At 45.1% G+C, this 18,218-nt stretch overlaps 1 protein-coding gene across 2 annotated transcripts in view; it reads right to left on the bottom strand.

Moving 5' to 3' along the window:
* Window positions 1-17: 17 nt before the first annotated feature.
* SLC51B (SLC51 subunit beta) overlaps window positions 18-18,218 on the bottom strand; it is a 49,588-nt gene continuing 31,387 nt past the window's right edge. The window contains exons 1-4 of one of the 2 annotated variants that reach the window (XM_036087218.2): window positions 7,379-8,146; window positions 2,612-2,824; window positions 1,599-1,689; window positions 18-255 (exon numbers count right to left, since the gene is read on the bottom strand). In XM_036087218.2, the coding sequence (XP_035943111.1) occupies window positions 57-255; window positions 1,599-1,689; window positions 2,612-2,708 (387 nt within the window). In that variant the 5' untranslated portion in view covers window positions 2,709-2,824; window positions 7,379-8,146 and the 3' untranslated portion in view covers window positions 18-56. Of the gene's footprint in view, window positions 256-1,598; window positions 1,690-2,611; window positions 2,825-7,378; window positions 8,147-18,218 lie in introns of those variants that run through there. The other variant, XM_036087217.2, reaches the window with a different exon arrangement.

Below are 18,218 nucleotides of genomic sequence, written 5' to 3' on the forward strand. Positions count from 1 at the left end.
ATTGCAGTTCGTTCATCTTATCTGCTGGCAACATGGGGCAGGGCTCTGAACTCTTACTAGGTCTCCGATTCTTGTGGGTCTGGAAGGAGAGCTAGTGGCGCATCTGCCTCTTTTAACTCAATTGCCACCTGGGCTAAATTGTGCTTTTCTGAGAGCAAAGTCTCTCTTAGGATGTTCAGGTTATTGTCATCTCTGGTTTCAGCCTCAGCCAAGTCTTGGAGTTCTGGTTTGTTTTTCCCCAGGAGTTTTTGATTTCTGGGAGGAGAGAAAACACTGTTGAATCTGGGTTCCCTGAGCTGGGGTACTGAGTGATTGGGGGCAAGACTGGGTCTCCCAAGTAGATTAGCGGGTTGGAGGGGAAAATCCAGTAGGCAGTCCTGGGAACTGTTAGGGGAGAAAGCCCAGATAGTTTGGTGTTCTTTTGGCAGAGAAATGGCTTATTCTCGTCCGTGTATCATCTCAGCAAATCCTCATTGCCACCATGAGCTCAACTATTCTCACCCCTTGCTCCCCTTACAGGTGAAATGGGGTTCAAAAAGGTCAAAGATGCACATACCTTGGACATGCATTTAAGTCTCCTGACTCTGGGTTCTGTGTCCTTGTTATCCCATTCCCACCCTCATCCACCTCATCCCCAAACTACTTTAGGAAGTTCCTAACTAATCTTCCTGCTTCTAGGTGCTTGCTTTTCCAAACCAGCCCACACACAGCAGTCATGTTTCTAAAACCCCAGTGTGCACACATCACTCCTCAGCTCAAGCACCTTTAGTGGCTCCCCACTGCCCATGTCCTTAAGCTGGTGTTCAAGACCTAGCCTTTCTTCCAGTAACTCCCCCAAGTGTCCTCCCTCTGAAGGTGGTCTTACTCAAGGTACCCCTAGGCTTCCTGGCCATTGTGGAGGAACCCAGCTGTGGTAACGGCTGACTGCCCAGAGAATCTGCTCGGGCCACAGGGGGAGCAGCTCAGTGTCTGCTGCTCCCATGGACAGCCACTTTGTCCCTGAGTTGACCTTGCTGAAGGCGATGCTTCCTGACAGGGTAAGAAAGGCAAGGTCACATTTTTAGGAGCTACACCCCTTTGGTTCCTTTTATATCCTACATCCAGACTAATCTTGCTAAAACAGACCTTTCATGTCCCTGTGCAAAGCTATCCTCTGGCTCCCCAGTGCCCATGAGCTAGAACCTGAATTCCTTGGGACCCATACATTCTGGGTCCTTCCCTCCTCTTGTCCTCCCTCCATCCCCATGCCACGTCACATTGCACAGCCATATGGGCCAGGCCTCCTCCTCCAGCACCTCAAGCTTGGTGCCTATTGTCCCTCAGTCTAGAAGGCTTCCTCAGCCCACTCTCCCTTTCTCTCTTTGCCCAGAAGGCCCCAGATCCCACCACTGAGCTCCCACACTCTCTGTATCTCCCACACTGAGCATCTGTCACTCTAAACCACACTTGGCTCCCCACCAAAGTGTAAATTCTACAAGGCTGCATTTTGCTGTCCCAAAGGGTGGCTAGCCAAGACCTCTAGATGCCCGCTCCCTAGATTTCCCTTGGGAGGGCAGGTCCCTCACCCCCCAGAGACCACCCCCAGACCAGCTCCTCACCTGTTTGCCTGGATGCTCCTTCCCAGGAGGACGAAGCTTATCACGCCCACCACACCCACCAGGGCAAAGATGGAATAATTCCAAGGAGATGCTGGGGAAGGACACACAGAACAGAGCCTTGAGGAGAGGCTGGGTGCCCCTCAGGCCCACTAGCAGTTGGGGCTTGGGCTCAGACTCAGCTCATGGCATCAGTCATCCCCTGCTGTGAGCCAGGTGTTGTAGAGACTAACGAAGATGAGCCCCTGCCCTGCGGGACCTCCAGTGTGGGGGAGGGGGAGGGGCAATTTCTGCTCTGCAGAAGCCCTAATCTAAGTGGGGGGGGGGAAGGGGTGGCAGTGAAACTGTGTCCTACAACTGCCAACAGAGAATACATAAAGTGGCCAATCTGAATTTGGATAATGAGATGTGTCCACACCGTACCAAAATGAGGCAGGATCCAGCCCTGGAGCCATTGCGTTTGCTGTTCCCCTTACCAGGAATGCTCTTCCCCCACATAATCTGCGGGGCTCATCATTTCATCTCCTGCAAGCCCTTATTCAAATGTCAGCTTCTTGGTGAGGCCTTCCTTGACCGTGGTACCTACCCTTCTCTTCCCTTTCTGTGCTTAATTTTTCTCCATACTGCTCATCACCCACATGCTCTGCATTTTAGTCATTTGTCTTGTTGATTTTCTCTCTCATTAGAATGTGTGCTGCACTGAGGGCAGAGACTTTTGTGCTTCATTCACGACTGTAAGCCCACTGCTGAGAACGGTGCCCGGTGTGCAGAAGGAACTTAATGAATATTTGTGACCGATCCGATAAATGAAGAAAATGAATGACCAAGCCCTGAGAAGAGGGTGCGGTGAGGCCAGACCCCTCTGGGAATTAAGACCCCCCTCAGCCTCAGTCCCCACCTTGGGGGGAAATGTGCAGCCAGTACTGGAGGAGGCAACTGTGTCGGGGGATTTCAGCCAGATTCCACTCCTTGTGCTGAGGCCCATATGCCCCCTCCCCAACCCCCCCCCCACTTACCATCTTCCACCCGAAAAAACCAAAGCATTTCTTCCAGCAGTTCCTGAGGCACCGTGGTACTGGCTGGGGCTTGGATGACCCCCTCACTGTGGTCCATGCCCCCTGCTCCTGGTTGGGATACGTTTCTGCCAACGAAATCCTTAGGTCTCTTGGCTCCCCAGGTGCCCTCCTGGCTTGCTAGGTTCCGGCCTCTGGGCAAAGCCCTGAAGACCCCTGAAACAAAGCAGAGAGCGTGACTGGATAGCCCATCCCAGATTGACCTCCCTTACTGCCCAAACCCAGCTCTCCTCTGGCGCACAGTTACTGGACCAAGACGGCTGGGACTCAGGGCAGGTGGAGTCTGGAGAGGCAGAAACCATCGAAGTAGGAGTCATTCAAGTCTTTAGTAAGATTCATTATGTGTGGAGAAGAGCGTTGACCTGGGAGTGAGGAGGATTGAGTCACTGACGGGCTATGGGACCCTTGCGGGGAACATTGTCAGTTTTTTGCCTGCCCAGCATCCCCAACTAGCTTCTGCAGCCCAGTGCCCTCCGTCACTCTGGTTTCTTAGCGAGTTGTCCCACCTCTCGCCATTGATTTTCCTGTGGCAGCCAATCTCACAGGCCCCTGTGTCCCCACCAGGGCCAGGCCTGTCAGTCTCTCTCCTGGACATGGGCATACCTGTGACCCGGAGCTGAGAATAGGAAAATGCCAGAGAGAGGTACCTGCTAGCACCTGCCAGAGAGCCGGGCGCCACACAAGAGCCTGAACTCATGCTCCCTGGATAAATCCCTTCCTTAATTTGAGCCTGTTCCCATTCCTATAAAACAAAGCAGGTTCAGCGGTGTTTACCAGACCTCAGTCCGTCCCCAAACAGCCACAAATCTTGACATATTCTTGTACTGCCTGTACTATTTTTACTTAACCTAAAACATCCTACTATCCACATTCAAATGAAAAGAAATAGGTGCAATTAACTTTGGCAATATATTTCCTTTAATCCAACATAACCCAAATATTCTCATTTCAGTGTAATCAATATAAAAATGGTTGCGATATTTTACATTTTTCATACCAAGTCTCTGAAATTGGGTGTAGATTTTACACGTATTGCATATCTCAGTTCTGACTAGTCACATTTCAAGTGCTCAGTAGGCTCATGAGGCTACTGTATGATACAGCCCAGGTCTGTGCCCAGGCCAGGGCCAGGCTGTGGCAGCTGATTCTCCCGGCTGCTCTGGGCTCCCAGCTTGAGGACAGCAGGCCATGGGGAGTGAGCCTTGGGCTGAGGGCCAAGGAGCTGGCCCCTCATCTGGCTCTGCCTCTGGTTAATTTGTCTAAGCAAATCACTGGGTCCTCTGAAGAACAGAAAAGGAAATAATAGGGAAAATAAGATTATCTGTTCAATGAAGAATACCATCAATAAAGTAACAAACACATTTCCAGTTGGGATAAGATACTTAACGATACTCAAAATCAAGAAAAGACTGATATCTAGAGTATACAAAGAATTCTTGCAAATTAACAAGAAAAAGACAGGAACCCTAATAAAAGATAAAGGATGTAAACAGGCAATTCACAAAATAGGAAACCCAAAAGGCTAGTGAGCACATGAAGAAATGATCAATCTCTCTGGTAATCAAAAGACTGAAAACTAAAAAAAAAAAAAAAAAAGAATGAAAATTAAAAGAAAAATGAAATAGTACTTGGCATCTATTAGATGAACTTGGTTTGGAAGGTAGATAATGCTGTGTGTTGGTGAGGCTCTGGGGCTATAGCCTTAGGTACTAACAGAGGGAGTGTAGACAGGCAGCCATCTCGAGCGCAGATCACCCAAAGTAAGTATACACAACCCACAACACAGCAACACGCTCCGAGTGTGTGTGTGTGTGTGTGTGTGTGTGTGTGTGTCCCAAAGAAATTATGCCCAAGGATCATAAGGGGGTATGCCATACCATTTATGAAAATTCAAAATATGCACACAAAATAATACATATTTTACAAAAACACATTTTTTAAAAAGATACACATTACACACATTAGGATAGTTATCTTGGGGGGAAGAGCAAAAAGGGAGCAGGAATGGAAATGAGAGTAACTAAAGAAATAAAACTGGAGAAGGGTTTTGAGTAGACCAATCATGAAAACGTCATGGCACTAATAACAATGACAAAAGCAGAAAGAGAATAGGAGGGTCCCCGACGATCTCAAGGGCCCCTACTCTGACGTGCCTTCTGTAATAGCCTCTGGAGGCTCAGCCAGGAACATCCCAAAACAGCTGCATGGCAAACAGCCAAACAGAAAAGCAAAGTACTAATAAAAGGATTGACATCAGAGGTTTTCCCAACTCTAAATGCTCTGAGAAAACTGAAGAAGCATCTATAGACTTTGAGGGAAAATATTTTAACACAAATATAATACTGAGCTAAGTTTTTTGTATATGAATCATCATTAGTGTGTCAAGATAGAGATGGAAGATCAGGGAGAAAGATCTTTTTTAGACTTTCTGGGACTTGGCTGCATATTACCTACTTACTCATGACTTACCGAATATATGTAGAATAATGGAAGGACAAAGTTACAGGAATGGCTAATCTATGTGATTTGCTATTCCAGCTCCAACTGTCTGTCCAGAGCCCTTATTAAGAAGGGTTGTGATTTTCTGTCCAGTCTCAGAGGCAGGAGCATCTGGATTAATTAGTAACATTGGCCATAGACTCCTGTCACATATGCAGACCCCCCCTGCCCCAGATCCACAGAGAAAAGAGTGTGAAGGTCAAGATACCCAACACTGACTCCCTCTGGGGAAGTGGAATGGAGCCTAGACACATGGGATGTTCACTTGGAACATTTCTGTATTGTATACATTTGTGATGAGTATACACTACCTTCATGGAAACAATACATGTAATTATATTTTTAATGTATGTATATTTTGAATATATATTTGATGTATTTGCATGTATTTTTTAATGTTTGTATATGTTGTATTTACCTTTTGGGAGAACAGTCCAATTTTGGATGTTTAATTAATGGAACTGATAAGATGTCGCAGTTCTTCCCAACTTGATCTGTAGATCCAATGCAATACCAATCAAAAATCCCAGCAAGTTATGTTATGGATATGGACAAACTGATTCTAAAGTTTATATGGAAGGGCAAAAGACCCAGAATAGTCAACACAATATTGAAGGAGAAGAGCAGAGTCAGAGGACCGATGCCACCCAACTTCAAACTTCCTATAAAGCTGCAGTGAGGGGCGCCTGGGTGGCTCAGTTGGTTAAGCGTCTGCCTTTGGCTCAGGTCGTGATCCCAGGGTCCTGGGGTCGAGCCCCACATTGGGCTCCCTGCTCAGCGGGGAGTCTGCTTTTCCCTCTCCTCACCATTCCTGCTCTCTCTCTCAAATAAATAAAGTAAAAAAAAAAAAAAAAAAAAAGCTGGAGTGAGCAAGACAGAGTGTAATTGAAACTAATCAGAGGTGTGTACAAATTTGCTGGCTGCTGTCCACAGTGGAATGTGGGGCCACAGACACCTAGGCTAAGGATGGGGTGAGGGGCATCTCCTGTCACCCTCTGCTCCCCAGCTATAGTTTCATAAATGTAGTGCTAGGATTCCTTGTTGCTTGGTCCCCAAAGCCTTATACCTACGTTATACTTTGGCTTTAAATGGGTTCGCCAGAGACACTCCCCAGCTCCCCTGCAGGCAGAGGCAGGCCCAAGTGGGTCCATGGGAGGCTGTACTTCGACATTGTCACAGAGACATTTCAGAACCAGGCCTGCCGGCATTTTTGTTTACCGACCCCTTGGGGCCAGCGTCCGAGCTGGGTCTGGGGCGCTGGGTGAGGAAGAGGACACAGCTCACGTTCTTCCTAGCCTTCCTAAACCAAAGTTCTTGCCACGCCTACCAGCCCAACCTTGCTGCTGGGTTTTCCTTTCCTTTGGGTATTTTCACTATGTGGGAAGCAGGCTTTTCTAGGGGGGAACCACTTTTTTGGTACAGGTATAAGTTAGGGTTTTCAGGGAGCCCTGTTTGGTGCATCCTTCTGTATTTTCTTTCCTCAATCTATGCAAAGTGGCTCTGGCCTCCATCATCCCCTCGGACGCCAGGGGGCTGCCTCTTGAGCCCAGGTGGGTAGAGCCTCCTCGGAGGGGACTCCGATTCTCTGGCAGGGCCTGAGGTTTGTGTGTGCGTGCTTGGTGGAGGGCAGGAGGGCGTGAGGGGGGAGGTGGGAAGGACCATTTTTGCCCTTTGGAGCTTGGTAGGAGGGTGGACCCCAGGGCTTGGCAAGTGCCACTTCTGGCAGGTTTGGAAATTTCCAAATAAATCCTTGTTTATTAATGGTAAAAAAAAAAGTTAATTGTTTTAAATTGTATAACATTGTTATAATAAACATATACCAACAAACAAAAAACCCAAATGACAACATGAATCCAAGTCTCGAACGGAGAGTCGGCCCTCCCTGGTTGTGTTAGATGCCACAAGAACAGAGGACACATTTCCTTTAGAGCACTTACCCAGGTTCCTTCTAGAGTGAGCATCGTATTAATACACCTGCTTTTAAAAAATTATTAACCAAACTTCATGATTTATTTGGCTTTAGTTTTCCCATTCATGTCCTTTTCCTATTCCAAGCCCCCATCCAGGATATCACATTGCATTTAGTTGTCTCCTTAGGCCCCTCTGGGAGATCCCTGCTTTTTACACAGGGCTTAACCATCTGCCACTGCACTGTCACTCCTGCCAAAGACCCTGAGCCACCCATCCCCATGGGAGATGGAAGACACTCACCCTGGATCCCGCTGCTGGGTCCCACCTTGATCTGCTGTTGAGAGCAAGCACTAGTTTCCAGATCCTTCTCTCAAAGGAGCACCCGATGGTCTCTGCACCTGAGCACCCCACACAGCTGTCACCCGCGGGGCAGTGCTACGAGCCTGTGGCAGTGGGGCCCATCTGGGAGCTCTGCCCTTAGCACACGCCCAGGCCTGGAACCTCCTCCGTCACTCCAGGGTGAATGACCTCTTGAATGAGCGGCCCCGGATGGCAAACTGGCTCCACCTAACTTTAAGGATCTGAAAGAACCAGGAGCTCCAAGCTTTCCTTCTTTCATGATCCCAAAGAACCAGGAGCTCCAAGCTTTCCTTCTTTCATGATCCCAAAGAACCAGAAGCTCCAAGCTTTCCTTCTTTTATGTTGGCCTCGAGTAAATAAAAAATATCTAGGGGCGCCTGAGTGGCTCAGTGGGTTAAACGTCTGCCTTCAGCTCAGGTCATGGTCCCGGGGTCCTGGGATCGAGCCCTGCATCGGGCTCCCTGCTCCGCGGGAAGCCTGCTTCTCCCTCTCCCACTCCCCCTGCTTGTGTTCCCTCTCTCGCTGTGTCTCTCTCTGTCAAATAAATAAATAAAATCTTAAAAAAAAAAGAAAAAGAAAAAAAATATCTAGACTCCCCAGGGAATGGGTGGGGGAGGACCCTTGGACTGGGTGTTCCGTTGTTGCAGGGGGTATGTAGTGTGCCCACCCCAGGCCACTATTTCCTGCTATTATCAATATTTAACCACAGAGCAGGGAGCCAAGCCTGGCCTTTTATAGCCTGTGCTTTCTCACAGTGAAGGTCATGACCTTGTGTAAATTCTCTACAAGGAGCTATAAAATAATACTTTTTAAGGGCTAGGCTAGGTTGAACAGGATCATGTAGGGGGAAGGACTTGGTGGGGAAGCAGAGCAAGGCCAGACTCATTAGATTCTGATTGTTGCTGGGCTTTGGGCTTCTCCACCCACTGGCTCCTTGCATCTCCAGCAACCTTTGGAGTTGGGTCAGCAAGGAGTTCCCATTTCACAAAGGAGCCAACAGGTTGAGGGAGGTCAAGTGAGAGGTCCAAGTTGCTCTATGAGTTAATACTAATTAACAGTGTGGATGACATTATGGTGCAGAGGAAAGGAGACCCCACAGGGAAACTAAGTCCTGCATGGAACTCCAGCCCCTCATCATTTTGTAACTCATTCATTCACTCAATAAATATTACTTGAGGGGCGCCTGGGTGGCTCAGTCAGTTAAGCGTCTGCCTTCGGTCACGATCCCAAGGTTCTGGCATCGAGTTCCGCATTGTGCTCCCTGCTTGGTGAGGAGCCTGCTTCTCCCTCTCCCGATTCCCCTGCTTGTGTGTGTGCTCTCTCACTCTCTCTCTCTGGCAAATAAATAAATAAAATCTGAAAAAAAAAAAAAAAGAGAGTGATAAGGGGAAGTGACAAGAGATAAAATTGGAGGATGGACAGAAGCAGATCATGCAGGGCCTTATAAAATAGTATAATTTTGGATGTAATGAGAAATCACTAGGCAGGAAGTGATGGGGTCTGACTGACATTTATCTAAGATCACTTGGCTTGCTGGTGTGGACAATGAATTGTGAAAGAGGAAGAGAGGAGCTGGGAGACTTGGCATTCATCCAGGCAAGAGACAGTGGTAGTATGGGTTGGGATTGTGACCGTGGAGATAATCAGATCCAGGGTGCATTTGTGGGAGAAAGGCAGCTGATAGTTTTCTTGAGAGAGGAACTCAACACTAATTCTCTTAAACACAAAAGGAATTTAAAAGGAATTTATTGGCTCATATAACTGGGAAGAGCAGGGTGGAGCTGACCTTTGGCATATTTGGAACCAAGAGCCTGAAGATCCTTAGCTCTTTCTCTCTCCTGCTCTCTCCCTGCTTCTCACTGGGTATCAGGCTCATTCCCACAAGCTAGCCATTTCTAGGAACCTGGACCAGGCTGCAGGAAATCCAGGCTCACATCTTTATAGCTGGAAGGAAAGGAGTCCCTTTCCTCAGATCCAGTTTGGCAATTCCTAGGAAAAGACTATTTGTCCTGGCCTGGATCACGTACCCATGTTTTGGATCAGTTATTATGGCCAGAAAGTGAGGTACCATGGATGGCTCAAATCTCATGCCCACAGGATAACCATGGCTGTGAACTGGATAGCCACTCCAATGAGCGTCCCTGAAGTGACTCCTTGACCCCAATCCTCCCTGATCCCCCCTGTCTACTTTTGAGGAGTGTCATGGGGCCCTTAAAGGGCACTGTGTCCCCTTTAAGAAGAGCCTGCCCCAGCCCAAGTAATGAGAGAAGAAATAGCGTGATACTTCTGAATCGCTTTTTTTTTTTGCAATTTATTTAAATGTTTTTACTGAAGTATAACATACATACAGAAAAGTACTTGAATATTATGCTATGGCTTAGAGAATTTTCACATGAACACACCCATGTGTGAAACCCACACCATCCAGATCAAGAAATAGAACATCGCCAGAACTCAGAAGTCTTCTTGTGTCCACTTCTGGGCACTAACCCACACAAAGGCAACCACTAGCCTGACTTTTAATACCATAGATTAGTTTGGCTTATTTTTATACTTTATCTGAATGACCTGCAAAGCCTACATTTTTACTATTTGGCCCTTTAAGGAGAAAGTTTGTGACCCCGACAACAAGATAAAGGAATCTGGGTCCCTGAATGACCTCATGGAGCAGAGCTGCCTATCTGCCCTGGACCAGCTGTCTACCTCTGGAGTGTTATATGTGAGAGAAGTAAACTTTGATATGATTCGAGGCACTGTGTTTGGGATCTCTTTGTTACAAAAACTTAGCTAGTACTATAACTGATACATACATTATTTGTGCCCAATAACTGCTGAATAAGGGAATACCTAGCATCAGAAGAACTAAGTTCTAGTCCTATTCATCCTTGCTACAACCAGCCGTATGCCTTTGAGCTAGTCACTTGGACCTCTTTTTCTTATCTAACTATATATAAGCTTCAAAGAGAAGTAAAAAGGAAAGGTATTTTAGAAATTATTATCAGGAGAGGCCAATTATGTGTTGACAAAACTCAGGCCCTTTAAGCTCAGGAGATATTCCCCTGGGTTCAACCAGTTAGTTTTTCTACTTAAAAAAAAAAAAAGAGGGGGCGTTAAAAACCCCAACATGAGGGAGATCTCTTTTCCTAAGAGCAGTGGGTGATGAAGGTAGGGAAATACACACTGGGCTGTCCAGGGTCTTGACCCCTCGGCTCAGGGCACTTTAATCTCAGCCCAGGGTTAAGGTGCCAGGTAGGGTCCCTGGCCCTGAGCTCCAGGGTCTAAGGATAAGCATCTTCCTGCTTCTCAGCCTCCTGCCTCCCACACTGAAGACGCAGTGCTTGCTGGGAGGCTTCCGGAGACTGCTCCGGACTTTCAGCTCAGGCTTTTCTGCTCCTTGGGGTGGGCCATCCATCATCAGCTGATGCCAGGAGGGGTGGACAAGCCCTTGGCTAGCCATCTGTTCTTACCTTCATTTTCACAAATGTCACTTACACTCAGAAGCCAATTTAATAATTAAGTTTGAACAATAATTCTGGCAAGTTCCCAATAGCAGCACAGTCTCTTCTCAGTAGAGAAAACGTCATAAAAAAACAAAAGGAAATCTAAAGGTGGTGATGTAAGGAAATGACAACACAGGGGAGCAGAGATAGGTGGACGAGGACGTTTACTGCAACGTTACTTAAGATGATAAAAAAAGAATATCTAAATGTCCAAGAACTGGGGAGGGGTTAAATTATGGTACCAACGGAACCACGTATTCCTTCCAGGGGCCAATGTTTATATTAAGCCCAGAGGAAGGAAACATAGAATAGAAACAGTGGGGGCATTTTTGGAAAAGGTAGGGCAATTAAGTCCAAAATTATTGGTGCTTAAGCACTGACTTGATGCCTCCATCTGCAAGAGGGTAGTTGAAAGGAGAGATGGGTATCCAAAGGGAAACCATCTTTTTGCTGAAATGAAATGATCTCAGGGAGCAAATCCTTTTTCAACAGACCCATATCTTGTTGGAAGCATTTTAGGAACTTTGCAAAGTATTGGAAGTTTGGGCAGAGACTGGTGGGTAGCAATGGAACAAAGTATGTACTTTCTCCAAGAAAGGACATTTGGCCACCACTACTTTCATCTTAGCTATAGCATTTGGGACTTTCTATGTCGTTGACCTTTCTTTATAATCCTCACTTCTATGTCTTTGACACTTTGCTCCTGGTTACAGTATAACCAATTATCTTCTTCAGTTCCTGACTAAATCAAAGTCCAAGAGTAGAATCAAGTCAGAGTCTCTCAGCCTTTCATTTTAATTTAATAGACACGACGTTTAATCATGCCCATACGCAGCACTCTGAGTAGCTTCCTTTGAAGATGAATTGCTAAATAACGTGAGGAGTATCTAACCACGTGGTAAGGCAGCATTTCGTATTAATCTGTCTGAATTTTGTTGTTATCACCTTTCACAAGCAAGTAAGCATTCTTTGAGGGGAACTCCACAGCATACAGCTGACCCCAGCATTAAAGAAAATACTTCTAACAATTTAGTTAGGACCATTTAAAGTTTTATTACAATCTTGCTGTAAGGGAAAACGCCTCGGGCTGTCCTAGTTTAAAGATTCACTTTTGGTGAAAGGTTAGATAATCATTGTTAGACTAGATTTTTAAAAGAAGAATGTTTGATTAAAAGGTCACTAAGACTCTTGACCGGTGTTGTTTGGGTGGGTGGGTGACTAGTTTTCTAGAACAAGTCTTAATTGTCTTAAAGTTAGCGGAAACTTTTCTAAGCATATTGACCAGGAATCATAATTTCTTTCCAGAAGGAAGTTGTGAATTAAATCATTGAAAAAGGAGAAAAGTTCTGTCCTTGATTAGGTGTGGGACAATTTTTCTTTTGAAGCTTCTCCTTTTCGCTCAGATTATTTTTAAAGACCTGTCTTGGTCAAAAAAAATAGGGCTATCTCTTTATGTTGATTAAATTTCTTGCCTAGTTGATCACTTTTTACATTTTTTTTTAAATGGAGGCAAGTTGACATACAAAACATACACAATCATCGTTACCAGAAAGAGTCATGCCCACGTTAATAGTATTCCTTTCAACCAGCTTCCTATATTTGGGAAGAATTTCCAAACGAATATTGTATGGTGATTCAATCTGGTGGTAACAATTTCATGCAGTTTATGAGCCTGAACCATGTAAGTGTTATTCTATGTCTCATGTTTTAGTTCAGAGGTCCAGCAAGAGGCATGTATAATTGCACAAAGACCTTGCTGAACGGTAAGCAAAATTAGAGCCATAAGATTAGAAGCAGAAAGTTAACTTTTCCCTGTAAACTGTATAAAGCCCTGGGGATAAGTTTCCAATCTTTCCATGGTGCCAGAAATGCTTTCTACTGACCTTATCAGTGTGTTCACTCTGAGGCCAGAAACCCAGCACCATCTAATTCACCTCACCAGGTTTGGTCATCCATTTCCAAGTCTCTTCTCCAGCTCCCTGAAACTTGTCAATGTTTCTGGCCTGCCTGGAAGCGGCAGCCTTTTCTACCTGTAAGGTTATGATTCCATAAGCCATGTCCTTGGAGGGCTTTGTAGTATCATTTGCATATATGAAATGAGGAATCTCTTGTCATTTTGTTTATTTGCGTATAGTTGTTTGCGGATTATGTATTTCCAAAAGTTTCCTGGAAGTTAATGGATTCTTTTAATAGTCTACATTTTGGAAGTTACAGCAAAAAACTTCTGTCATCTATGCAAAAGAAAAATAAAAATGTATTTCACTACCTCAGATTGACTTATAGACTGTACACACTCAATCAGGCATGTGATCAGTGTATTAAGTGGGGGTATTAATACTCTATTATACATATGCTTCCCAATTACTTAATTTTGAATATACCTCATTACATATATATTTTAAATAAGTATACCAAATAATGATAGGTACAACATGATTTAAAGCTTTGAATTTTGGTTTAAAAAATAAAATTAAAAAAATAAAAAAATAAAATTAGACATGTGAAGTGTATCTTAAGACATTTTTTACTGCATTAATTTTATTCGTGTAACTTGAATATGAGGAAAGAAGTACATTTTGTATGGATAAGAGTACCTAAAAACATAACTTTTAAACAGGTTTATTGAGATGTAATTTACATAACATACAATTCAGTCATTTAAAGTGCACTTCATAGAGTCATGTAAACATCACCACAATCAATTTCAGAGCATTTTCATCAACCTCAAAAGGAACTTTGTGCCAATTGGCAGGCACCCCTCATTTCTTTTTCTTTTTTTTTTTTTTTAAAGATTTATTTATTTATTTGAGAGAGAGGGAGAAAGACAGCACAAGTGGGGGCGAGGGGCAGAGACAGAGAGGGAGAAAGAGAATCTCAAGCAGATTCCCCACTGAGTGTGGAGCCCCATGTGGGGCTCAATCCCACGATGCTGAGATCATGACCTGAGCCAAAATTGTTGGTCACTTAACCAACTGAGGTCACCCAGGCGCCCCAGGCACCCCTCATTTCTACCAACATGCACCCCTGCCCTATTTTCTGTCTCTATAGATTGGCCTATTATGGACATTTCATATAGATGGAATCCTACATTTATTTGGTCTTTTGCGGTCTTTTGTGACTGGTTGTAAAAAGTATTGTGCAATCTCCAGGTACTTGTACTGTTTCATGCTACTCCTTTTAATTTCTTAATTTTTTTTTCAGATAACCAAAAGTCATTTATTAATTATTTTAAATTAACATGTCTAAACTCTTAAAGTTAATTGGTTATCTTGGAATTATGACTTAAATTGACACTCAGTATTACATTAATCACTGTTGGTATTAAATACACACCCGGGGCGCCTGGGTGGCTCAGTCGTTAAATGTCTGTCTTGGGCTCAGGTCATGGTCCCAGGGTCCTGGGATCGAGCCCCACATCGGGCTCTATGTTCAGTGGGAAGCCTGCTTCTCCCTCTCCCACTCCCCCTGCTTGTGTTCCCTCTCTGGCTGTGTCTCTCTCTGTCAAATAAATAAAATCTTTAAAAAAAAAAAAAATACACACCCTAAATTTTACTCAGTAATGCAAGCAACATAATTCTGTGGTTCCATATGGTTTACAACATTGTGTGAAGTTTACACTAGTTATTACAATTAAATTTGGTTGAGACCCCATAGTTATATCTACATAGTCTTATTTTTTTGTGTAAGTAATGATTTCAATGGCCTATAAGACAAGTATAAGGACTTTGGAAATTTCAATTAATTAGGCTTATCAGAATATAAATCCAAGCCTTACATGAGCTAAAATGTTACGTCGGCATTTTACTCACATTGTGATAAAAATCAGAGTCTTTTTAAAAATTGGAGTATACTGGCACACCTGGGTGGCTCAATCAGTTGAGCATCCAACTCTTGGTTTCAGCTGGGGTTGTGATCCTAGGGTCATGAGATTGAGCCCGTCCCCCCACCGCCCCCTGCCCCATGGGCTCTGCGCTCAGTGTGGAGTCTGCTTGAGACTCTTTCCTCCTCTTCCTCTGCCCCTCCCCACCGTGCTTGCTTTCTCTCTCTCTCTCAAATAAATAAATAAATAAATCTTTTAAAAAGTAAAATAAAAGTCATATACAGAAAGATTTCTTAGGACTGGCCTAATATCTATTTTGATATCTTTCATTCCCTATATTATCTTGGTAACCAGACACCTTCTATTAACTAAAACTCCATTGTTCTCTTTTGAACACTTGTTTCTCTTTTCCTCCTTTTATTTTCCCAGCTTTTTTTTTTTAAGACGTTATTTATTTGTGAGAGAGAGAGAGAGTAAGAAAACGAGCCAGGGGGAGGGGCAGAGGGAGAGAGAGAAGCAGGCTCCCCGCGGAGCAGGGAGCCAGACGCCAGGATCCTGTGATCATGACCTGAGCCAAAGGCACACACTTTAACTGACTGAGCCACCCTCAGGAGGTGCCCCTTCCCAGCAGTTCTTGAGACCCTTATTCTAAATTTTTGTAAATGGTTACCAATCTCTAGACCAGTCAAATTATGAGTTCCATTTAACATGAAAGGTATTACTATCTTGTCAACTTCCTTGCAGAACTAGGAAAATGTACTTTACAAAAAGAAATATTCCTTCCCTTTGTTAATATTGTACAGCTCTTTCGCCTGGGGGAAACCAAAGATTTTAAGATTTGATCTCTTTACATCCATTTTGATATTTCGCTTGGTTTACTGGGGTTAACTATCAGCAGCAAAGGACAACGTCCTGCTTCTCATTCCTTAGTAGCACATCTGCCTTCCCTTCCTGGGACTCTGGCATCCATCAGATGACATTTGACGTCTCCAGTCTCTCTCCTCAAGGACACCGAGTCCTGCGGGCCGGAAGCTGCCTCCTAAGCTCTCACCTGGGAGGGGAAGACACCTGGGCTCCTAGTGAGGGACAGTCTGCTGCTGCACAGAAGAGCCTCCTAACTATTTGTGTCATCACCTGTACGAGGTGGATGGGTTAGTGGGGAGACAGCCTCTCCCGGTCTGTCCCCAGCGGATGGCCTTGCAGCCCCAGTCCTGCTTTAGAGAGCAGCTGGACGGCTTAAGGAGGAACATCTACTGAGACCACATGAGGCAGTAACAACACTGACAGCCCATTCCGAGCAAAAGGTGCTGGAGCCGGTGAAATCGGCCATCGCGCTCAACGACAGGAAATGTTGGTGAGCAGCACACCCTGGCGGACTTCTGATGCAACTACAGTCAGGAGATGGTACACGGAACTTCCCACTAACGTGCGGCGCCCCAAAAGACATTTCCCTGTGCGGCGCCCCGTGGTTCGGTTCCTGACCCTGGCCCTGGCCCGATACCTGGTTATGGTAGACCTTCTCCTGTCACATGTGGCATTGTCCCCCAGACCACATTCCGGAATTCTTGTGGGTTCAGGCATTGGCCATTTTACCAATCAGAGCTCTGACCATTCTCCTCCCTGTGCCCCTGCTCCCTCTTTCCCAGGGCTCTTGCTGCTCTATCTTTTTGACTCTCAGCACCAAAGGGCTGCTCACACACACACACATGGAAACTGACTCTCTGGCAGGTCTCTGCACTCCTCAAAAATCATACACACATATTCAGGGTGAGGGTGGGATGATGGGGACCAGGGAGAGGAGACGCTTCCTGCTTCCTCTCATTCTGGATCAGCTCTCTCACCCTCCAGACATTAAGGCCACTCCCATATTCTAGATTTCCTCCAAACATCTCCACTTGATTCTCAGCACTTTCACTTTCCAAGCATTTGAAGCTGAAACATCTCAGAGTTATCACCAAGCAGGCTTGCTCTCTGTCAATGACCCTGCTCTTGTCTTGTCACCCAGACTCAGAACCTGGAGCAAGTTCATGGATTCAGCATACATAGACACTCCATTCATCAGGAGAGAGAAATTTCTGGAAACTGGAGCACCAGAGTAATATGATAGGCCTCTTGGATGTGCTTTCTGGACATTCTTAATTTATTACCTAAAACTCCTTGCCATGAGGTGCTGGCTTCCTCATCTTCTCTGTGTGTTTTGTGGTAGCTCCAGCAATGGGTTTTCTTGGGCTTGGAAATGGACTTCCCCATACATTCCTAACTTACTACCGTGAGCTTGGAAATATTTCCATTTTAGCGTCCTGGGAAAACTTCAGCCATTACAATAATATCATGTTCAGTTTTTTAAAAAGAAGTGTGCTGCAAATCAAAAGACCATCCACTAGAAAATAAGATATCGATGGCAGGAGACAACCCTGTGGAGGAAAGAAAACACATTGGCTTTGGCTCCTCAGAAGAAGCAGTTGGCAGAGGGCGCTGTGAGCAGCTCCAGCAGCTCTGGGGAGCTGGGCTAGCTGTGGAGACGTGGAGTGCTGAAAATAAATCAAATGTAGTATAACACAGGCTAACTCAAGGACAGAAATGACATAAACACAAACATAAAGAGTCACACTTTAGACAGTGGCCAGATTCTAGGGTGGAAACTCAAGTGACTATTTGGGTTGCATTTATAGGTCACGTTGTATGGAAAATGACCATTTTTAAAAATATTAGAATCAGGGGTGCCTGGGTGGTTCAGTCAGTTAAGTGTCTGCCTTCGGCTCAGGTCATGATCCCAGGGTCCTGGGATCGAGCCCCGTGTCAGGCTCCCTACTCAGCAGGGAGTCTGCTTCTCTCTCTCCCTCTCCCTCTGTGTGTGCTGTTTCTCTCAAATAAATAAATAAAATCTTTAAAATAAATAAATAAATATATTAGAATCCTATTCCACTTACTTACAGAGGATACTGGAACAAAACTTGATTGAAGGTATGGAAGATTTGGGGTCTCATCTCCCCCTCTTCATTTAGATGAGCAGAATCACTGAAATACAGTCTCTCAATTCCTCTTTGCCTCTCTCTTTTCTATTCAACACACAGGTGAACTTGTCAATGTTGATGCATAATCAGACAACTTTCCTCAATAATTCCAAACTATGAGAAGCAGCAGTTCCCACAGAGCATTAAGGAGGCACCACATGGAAAAACACATTAAATCCATTCAGGCAAGAGCTCGAGGCTTCTGGGAAGATATCTGAACTTGGCATTGAAGAATGGATATCATTTAAAGAAGTGATATGAGGAGGGCAGTCTAGAAAGAACTGCAAGCAGGGGTGCCTAGGAGGCTCAGTCGGTTAAGCATCCGACTCTGGTTTCGGCTCAGGTCATGATCTCTGGGTGGTGGGATGGAGCTGCGCCTGTGTCAGGCTCCATGATGGGCTGCTTGAGAATCTCTCTCTCCTTCTGTCCCTCCCCCTGTTCACGGG

This window comes from Halichoerus grypus, chromosome 8 (assembly GCF_964656455.1).
Source record: "Halichoerus grypus chromosome 8, mHalGry1.hap1.1, whole genome shotgun sequence".
NCBI classification, from domain to species: domain Eukaryota; kingdom Metazoa; phylum Chordata; class Mammalia; order Carnivora; family Phocidae; genus Halichoerus; species Halichoerus grypus.